The sequence below is a fragment of the Prunus mume genome, linkage group LG6, assembly GCF_029339155.1.
Source record: "Prunus mume cultivar Tortuosa linkage group LG6, ASM2933915v1, whole genome shotgun sequence".
NCBI classification, from domain to species: domain Eukaryota; kingdom Viridiplantae; phylum Streptophyta; class Magnoliopsida; order Rosales; family Rosaceae; genus Prunus; species Prunus mume.
The window spans coordinates 2524496-2532980 of record NC_142703.1 but is presented as its reverse complement, the minus strand read 5'-3'; the positions used below and the strand labels follow the sequence as shown (position 1 = coordinate 2532980).

General features: G+C 35.8%; 1 protein-coding gene across 3 annotated transcripts; it reads right to left on the bottom strand.

The window, feature by feature from the left end:
* Positions 1-7307, bottom strand: LOC103336215 (putative S-adenosylmethionine carrier 2, chloroplastic). 3 transcript variants are annotated; one of them, XM_008239247.2, is made up of 12 exons: positions 7129-7307; positions 6586-6693; positions 6039-6121; positions 5417-5493; positions 4565-4655; positions 3952-4005; positions 3774-3869; positions 3418-3507; positions 2909-2960; positions 2027-2088; positions 1852-1932; positions 1-443 (listed from the first exon to the last, which is right to left on the bottom strand). In XM_008239247.2, the coding sequence occupies exons 1-12, from the start codon at positions 7160-7162 to the stop codon at positions 315-317; spliced, it is 957 nt and encodes a 318-aa protein (XP_008237469.1). In that variant the 5' UTR covers positions 7163-7307; the 3' UTR covers positions 1-314. The 3 variants fall into 3 exon arrangements, with proteins under 3 accessions (XP_008237469.1, XP_088910762.1, XP_088910763.1); XM_089054636.1 differs by lacking the exon at positions 7129-7307 and adding an exon at positions 6796-7081; XM_089054637.1 differs by lacking the exon at positions 7129-7307 and adding an exon at positions 6871-7080.
* Between the last annotated feature and the right edge of the window lie 1178 nt (positions 7308-8485).

Here is an 8485-nt window from a genome sequence, read left to right as displayed (position 1 = left end):
TGACCAGTAAATCTATAATTAATTCAAACCATCAACTGTAATAGATCTGTTTCTTAAGCAAAGCAAGATGAGCATCAAACTACAATGTAGTTTTGATAATTAATTATCAGTCGTGTTACAAAGCATCAGCTTATCAACTCAGGCTCTATAGGAAAAACAATGTGAATCCAAACCCTTAGTTTCTTTAAATTAAACTAATTAGTTCAACATTTATGCATAAAACTTCATACATATAGTAGTAACCTGAAGATCAAAATCTTATTAAATTAAGGATAGCAGACGAATACGATGACTCAGTACTGAATCTGCCAGAGTCAGTTCCGCTTGGAAGAGTTCAACTCCAGATCCCTACGCCTTTCCTCAAGTATTTGCTTTGTCCTTTCAAGAACACCAAAGAATATGGAACCTCCAATACCTATCCACAAGACTCGTGGCCCAATACCCTGCAGCAAATGGCAGAAGAGAAGCTCACCGTGGTGCAAACTATGCATAGGATAAAATCTTCTTTACGCATAGTCTACGTTATATTTTGCAAGAACAGATACCATATGCGTAACTGTTTTGGCTGATACCATTTTGAGTCTGTTTTAGCAGATCAAGGTGAATATCAAATGAATTGATGTGTTCAGCCAGAACTTGACTTTGTTAAGCTCAAGTTTTTCCCTACCATATAAAAGCTAATTCTGGCTATCCAAATTTTCACATGAGTAAAATATGTTTGCTTCCTCAAGTCAATAAAAAAAAATATCCACAGCATGAACACAGTGCACTTAAAATGGCATCAAACAATTGATTTCAGATTCTAACAATGTAGTTCCATAATCAGAGCTGTCTAATATACACGTAAAGCTTCCCGCATCCAGGATGTGCTGCCGTTTATATGGCAACCTAAATTTTTACACATTTCCCCAACAGATTGTTAACATTAGGGAGTACAACTCGATTAAGGCTTAGGGTTTAGGTTTGAACTCTTGAGCTTTGTCCGTGGCCGTTTGAATGGAAGTCCATCCATTCCGCAGGTGAAGTGTATTGTGTGAGCGTATGTGTGTGTGCATACAATGGCCTTCACATGAGAACACATCATACATAAATTCATTATGTCTTGACTTTTGTGGCTTTGCTTAAGAAACTAGGGTATTCTAGGGTTATGTCTTGACTTTGTTAAGCTGAAATTTTTTACAAACTTGTGAACATACTGATTTTAGGCATTGGATCAGTTTTAAATAGATCAACGACACTTAAGTTAAAACGGGTTGAGCCACTTTAAAAAACCTGAAACTGAAACAGGTCAACAAACACCCAATACACCAAACAGCACCTACCCATCAGCTTGTAGAAACCCACAGGGCAAATGAAGGCATGTCTGTGTGTGTGTCTGTGTGTGCAGTATTTAATCCTATATACAGAGTACCTTAATTCCTTTTTATTTTTATCAAAAGGGATCACATGTGGGACCAACCAACAATTCCGTTCAATAATTCGAACTGTCTATTTGTTAAGTCTTCAAACAAGGTTCATATCAAAAATCAATAGTCTGAAACATTTAGTCTTCTAACTATGACCTCATAAACCAACAAAATGTTTCCAATGAATACTGAAATCATAATGGGACGAGGAAAGGGAAAGTAAATTCAAATATAACCCTAGAATTCAAGACATGAATAAATCTATGAGGATCCTGAACTGAAAAGAGAGACATTGGTCAAAAGTCTTGAATACTACAATTTCTTAGCATACATTTTAGCAGCCTCATTAAAGTACTGGAGAAAAATAAGAAAGAAGAGAAGTGAAGCAGTATTCCAGTTTGACAGGGCAATTATTAAGTAGAACGGTAACAAGGAATGGTCAAACCTTCCAAAGAGCAGGACTTCCTTCTTCTCTCATTATGGTCCTCACACAATCATAAATTCCTCGGTACTGGTTTTCTGATCCCTGCAAAAGTTTCGAAGGAAAGAGAATGGTAAAAATAATTTTTTTTAACAGGATTCCTTCAAAAGATGAAAAGAAAATGACATTCTATCACAACCTGAACCATTAATCTCGTCTTAATCACATCAAGAGGAGTAGTTATAGCTCCAGTTACTGCACCTGCAATTTAGGGAGGGTAGACCGAAGAGCTTTTCATTAAACGGTGCGTTATGTATGCATGATTAACCTAGCACATCATACAAATTATTCAGAGTACTAGTAAGCATGAGAATTCTTGGGCTATGAAGCACACATGAACAGGTTCATTTCTTGAGAGAACTTATGGTAGTGGCCTGTATGGTATTCAGTCAGATCAACTGAGGTTCATATGCCAAATTTTTGATCTGGAAAGTAACAACCATGAAAAATTTGAAGCTAGTTCTCAGTCAGTTTGAGAATTGAACTGCAGACTATAGTTGCAACAAAGTTTTTGCAACATTGTACTCTGTTTTTAGTACTGTTAAATGCTGAATGAAATGGTATGGTGCACTCATTACAGAGTAGAAGTTGGCATGCAAAATATCAACTTAACTAAGAAGATAATATTTCCTTCTTTTTTTCAAAAGTTTCGTTATCTGACTGCATTTATTAAAAGACGTCAGAATTTTGGAGGAGGAACCTATCATTACAATGACATTCAGGGTAGGCATTTTTGTCAGATAGTCTTCATATAAGTTGAATGCCGAGTCTATATGTAGCCATATTGATTTTGAAGCCAGTCTAGCATTGAAAAATGACTTCCTAGATGAGAATATACATAAATTTTGAGTCAGGACTACTTCATAGAAATTTGCATAAATCAATGTACGCATAATTCATTATTCATCCATACATACACAAGTAGAAATCCCTCAGAATTACAGGGAGAAGAATACAGACAGCAGAGTGAAAACCAAAGAACTCAATCTAAACTCAAAAGATGCATGACATGTTAAGTTACCAGCAAAAGCACCAATCATAGCAACCTCAGGATCACTCAGATCTCTTCGTGCCTACAAGGAAGCCATAATTTAATCATTTTTGCAAAGCACACGCACGGACACTCACTCATGAACGCTCAGATTCATGTACATCGAATTGCAGAAGAACATAGTAAAATTGCAATTGAAACTACAGTGACCAAAATGTAATTGAGTCCAAACTACTAGGACAAAAGATGCAATAGGACTTAAATCATTTTTTCACACACACACTCACATGCACACATGTATATATGTATGTATCGATGTTTTGCAACGCAGATCAAGACAATATTTGAAGGGGGAAATGAAGCTGTAGAAAGTTTCATAGGCAGCATTCCAATGGTTTCTAGTGGTGAGTTAACACACTTGAACTCTGCTATTTTATATGGAAAATTTGGCTTTACTTGTAAATAATAGCATATTTGTATTGGGTTCATGAATTCCTTGAATATCTCCATCAACAATGATATAAATACTCCTCTCGTACCGCTAGTTTAAATCCTATTCGAAGCTGCTCGTAGATGCAAAACTGAACAGCATCAAATGGTAAATCTCGCAATAGAAACGATCCATACCCCTACAATTTCAAAGGAGGTCAAAGCATAAGCACCAAAATCATTTCACAAGCTAATCGAACAAGACATCTAGATAGCTCATGAAGGAATAACGAGCAAATATGCTGATTGTAAAGATTGTAAACCCAACATACGACCTTTGTTTCAAAATATGTGATCTGTTCTTTCTTTGAGGAGATATTTGTTAGGTTAAACTAACGAAGTGAAACTTCAGACTGAAAACTTGGCTCAGAGAAATTTAGAATGGAGAACAGTAAGTGTGATGTACCGCGTAAAGACCTTTGAACCCCTCCTTAGCAAGAATAAGACGGACAGCATCTGGGGCTGAAGAAAATTGTGCAGTTTGCATGCGTTGCTTGACAACCTGGGAAGAGTTAAAATGGTAACATGTGCAAGGATACAATAACTAATCAATGGAAATAAATAAAAGTAAAGAACTTAACTACCTCTGTTGGAACTCGTACAACAGAAGAAGCAGCACCTGCAATAGCACCTGCAGTCTGATTGAAGTCTTAATACCTATAAAAATAACAAGGCCTCATCCAGTACATTGAAGATTAAACTTCTCCCTATCATTATTATTAAAATGAGAGTGATGTTAAGTGAGGGGAAAAAAATTTACAACAAAACAATCAAGCAGTTCCGAGAACATCCAGTAACACCTTTTGGCTAATTCATAAAGGTGGTGATCAGGTCTCTTTACATAGGCTGCTAAATCTTTTTAACCTCAGGAAAGTAATCTATGCCACAATGACAGAATTCAATTAAATTTTGTTTGTGATATAAACAAGTCTCATTTTGTAGCTTCTTAATTTATCCTCCTGAGACAGCCTTAAGTCCTACACCCTATGTGAAGGTATTCAAATTATGCCACAACGACAGAGGATGCAATTGAGGAATTGGATCGAAAAAGATTAATAAAAGAAAAAAAGTAGCAGCAGGACGAGGATGAATGTGTTTGCATATCTATGCAGCTTGTGACTGCCACATTACTGAAGAAGTATTTCCCAAGCATTAAAGGATTGTCAGTCAACATACATGTAAAATTAGGTAACATACCAAATGAGCTAAAGCACTAAGGTTTTCCGGCAATGCCTTCAGCAGTTTCTGCTTTGTAGGTTCATATACACCAACAAATATGGCAGAAGCCCTGTAAAGATCAGCAAGACACCCAATTAAAAAAAAATAGCAATTCAACAAAACAAAAATGAAAATAACTCTGAAACCTATGACAGAATTGTACCAAGATAAAATCCGTATTTTCCTATAATGGAGTGCTTGTTTCCACTGAAAATTTCTTACATTTGGATTTAACTACGAGAATGATTACCATGGATCATGAAAAGAAATGCATAAAATCCTTGGGATTGAGAAAAATTTGACAGAGGCCAGTTGCCAACAGCAATAGATAGTACAGAGAAGTCCAACTTGCACACTAGACAAAAACTCCCATTGACCTACTTGCAGGGAGAACACAGTTCATGAAGGAAAATTACTTAAAGAGGAAAAAAGAGAAAACAAGAATGCATCCTGCAAAAGAGACAATATCACAACAGTACACCAATGTTAAGAAATAATGGTTTTTTTAAACTTTTTTCAATTGGTTCTAAAGTCAGATAACTCATGTACTAAATGAAAATGCGCAGCTGGTTTCCAAATTCAAATGAATCCTCATATTAGGAACTTAGATACAATATACTAATGTATGTAAAACTTTTTTACATTATCTTGTTTAAGGTCTCAGATAGCTAAACCCAAAAGTTAGGTTTGGCCTTCGTGATCACAAAGGCATAGAACAGGATAGCCACTAAAACATAAAATCTACATGTGTATAAGGAAGTTGACGAAATGACTATTTGAAACCAAGTGTAGCTCCTGCCAATGGCTTTGTTTTTAAAAAAGTTTACTTACGGTAAGACACCAGCAAGGTTTCCAGCCAATCCCGAATATAGACCCTTTAACACAATTTTCCCTCCAGCATGGGCAACCTAAAAGTGGACAAATGGAAAGAAAATGACAACAGTTTAGAGAATAGTCAAGTGTTAAGCAATAATGAAACCCAAGTATTCTATAACCACAAATGTACAGGTGGCTACATTAATGAAAAAGCCACACTAGTTCACTTTTGATAATGAACTACGTAATTACAGAAAATTTCTCTTCATTCTACAAATGGAAATTTGTGGAAACCATATGAATAGTATAGATGTTGTGCAAGGTGTATCATATCGCCTGAAAATATGCTGAACAATAAATTAAGAGCACATAAGAAGCGATACTCATGAAGATCATTGAACTTGGGTCAAGAAGAATTTGTAGCCACAGATCACTCCTGTGTAAGATAATTTAGCCAATAAAAATCGGCAAGTAGCATCTAGTATTGACTGCCTATTAATATATAAATAAAGGAGATGATTCTTCTACTTGAAATGACAAGCAACCTACCCATATCATATGAATGAATATTCCCTTTTCCAAGAGAGGCTTTTCTAACGTAATACATTAAGAAAGATGTTCAGTATAATTCACATGCCTGTAATCGAGTTTTTATTGTGTCAATTGGGTATAAAGCTGCTTCTACAAAAACACCAGCAGCTCCACCAGCTATGACACCATCTGCAAAACACAAAACAAATCCAAAGATACTAACTTTTCTCCTTCTGATTATATCATATAAACAGACGTTCACAAAGTATGTTACAGAAATAGAAGAAATTGTCAGTTTTTCCAGTACATCATTATGAACGGTACATAAACAAATCCTGGGAGAAGAAATCTAAGATGACCACATTTAAGCTCGGCTTTTCCATTTTCACCTGATTCTCATAGTTTCAAGTGGTTGGTCATGGCAGAATACGCATACAAGGTTCAACATTGCTTTGGCTAGAGAAAACTGGGGTTATACTATTCCACTCTTTTATGCAAACAATGGATTAATATAACGCCTCTCAAAATCATTCCATTGGTTTACAAAGAGAACCACATTCTATACAGAATCAACAACATATCACCAAAAGTTCTAAAAATTACTATATTCATCTAACTTAGCACAAGTTGAATCAATAAGTTCTAACACATACCATAAAAATCGCATAAAAAATCGAATGGTGTATCTGCTCCACTACTGACTGTTGCCAAACAGTCATTTGGGTCCTTGTGAGAGCTACTCATCTTCAAGGTTAGCACATCTGTGAAATGAAAAACATAAGTAATAGCAAGAGCAGACAAATAAAAATTTGACAAAAAAGTAAAACTTTAATAAATCAATACTAATATGATATACATAATACATTGCATTATCAAAAGGATGGAAAGTACAACGCCACCAGAAGAAGCCCTAGAAATCAAAACCAAAAGTTATTCACCCTCACAAGTGGAGCATTGATCAGGTAATGACTGAGAGAAATTGAATATATTTAACCAGATTTTTTTTCAACTGCAAAGAAATTGAAATTGGTATTAAACAGAACCAAGTGAAGCCCCGTTTCGCTGCTGAAAAAATGAGTTTGGGAAAAGAAAGGAATGAAAAACAGAGTTCTCAGGATCCGTTTGGTCACTGAGAAACAGAGGATATGGAAAGAAAATGAGGACAAGAAAGAACAATTAAAAAAGAAAAGAATTACCGGGTGAATGTGCCTGAGAAGTTTTAACTTGCATTCCCGCTGCACGAAGCTTTTTCACAAAGGTTCAAATCCAATAATGCCCGAGGCTTCCAGTTTCAGCTGCCTCCCTGTGGAGAAAAATAACAGGAGAGATGCACCAACTTTTGGACTGCAACGTCACACTACTTTCATGGACTGCCAAATCAAAACTTATGTGTTGTTTTATTTGTTTTGAGGCGAAATTCTACAGTGAGGTGACTCCTCATGTAGCCCTCTCATTAGCCAACCGTTATGAGAGTGTTTGGGCTTTTAGCCCAGTTTTTTGGGAACTTTTTGGGCCAGTCTTGGCCATTTTTTAGCCCAGTTTGAGGGAAATTTTGAAGGCCAGTTTCTAGGCAATTTTGAAGCCCAGTTTTTAGGCAGGTTCTGACCAGTTTTTAGGCCACGTTTTAGCATTGAATTTCTGATCCATTTTAACACATTCTAAGCATAGTCATTTTGTGGTGAGGGTGTCATATATGGACTATAGATGTGGACTTTATATTAGCCATATGATTCATCTGAATAGTAACTTTACTTAAGTTTAATAAAATGATCATGTGGCTAATATGAAGGTCACATGATTCATTTTAATAGTAACTTCACTTAAGTTTAATGAAATAATCATGTAGCTAATATGAAAGTCCACATGAGAGGTCTATATATGACATCTTCACCACAGAATTTCTCATTGAGAGCAAAGCATCATCGCATATCAAACCATCATCACATATCCAATCCATCATAGACTAGTCACTAGTGCAATGAAAAGTTAATTAAACTTACAACCCAAATGAACAAAAATTGAAGACCAAATTTAATTATCCTTACAACTCAAATGAAAACAAAATACGATCTAAAGTTAATTCAATTAAAACCCAAAATAAGTTAGCCTTGCAAACCAACCAACCACATTGTTGCTTAGTGAATGGTGAAGGAAGTGGAGGAGTTGGATGTTGTGTTGTAGAAACACTACTATAAAAAGTGAAAAAGACGACCAAAAAAACGACGGTTTAACGGAAAACCGTCGTTGTATTTGAAAAGACGACGATTTTATAAAACCGTCGTGTAAGAATAACTTAAACACCTAAAAAATGGGGAATCCAATGGTTGTTTTTAAAACACAACACACCTATTTTAAAAAACGACATCTTATTGAAAAAGGTTTTCTACAGAGTAAACTCGGAGCCAACAAACAACGGCAGAAGGTATGAATCCATCGACGTAGAAGTAGTAAAGACGACGGTTTAAAGAAACAGCCGCCATCTTTTCTCCGAAATAACCACGACCAAGTTTTCGTATCCGGCGTCGCATAATTTCAAAAGAATCCACGGCGGTA

Bases quoted from the DNA above. Each gene is read 5' to 3' on its own strand.
- LOC103336215 (XM_008239247.2), bottom strand. From the start codon at position 7,162: ATGCAAGTTAAAACTTCTCAGGCACATTCACCCG. The intron at 6,694-7,128 runs GTAATTCTTTTC...TTCATTTCACAG, and splicing joins TTCTCAGGCACATTCACCCG to ATGTGCTAACCTTGAAGATG. The intron at 444-1,851 runs GTTTGACCATTC...CATTTGCTGCAG, and splicing joins GAAGTCCTGCTCTTTGGAAG to GGTATTGGGCCACGAGTCTT.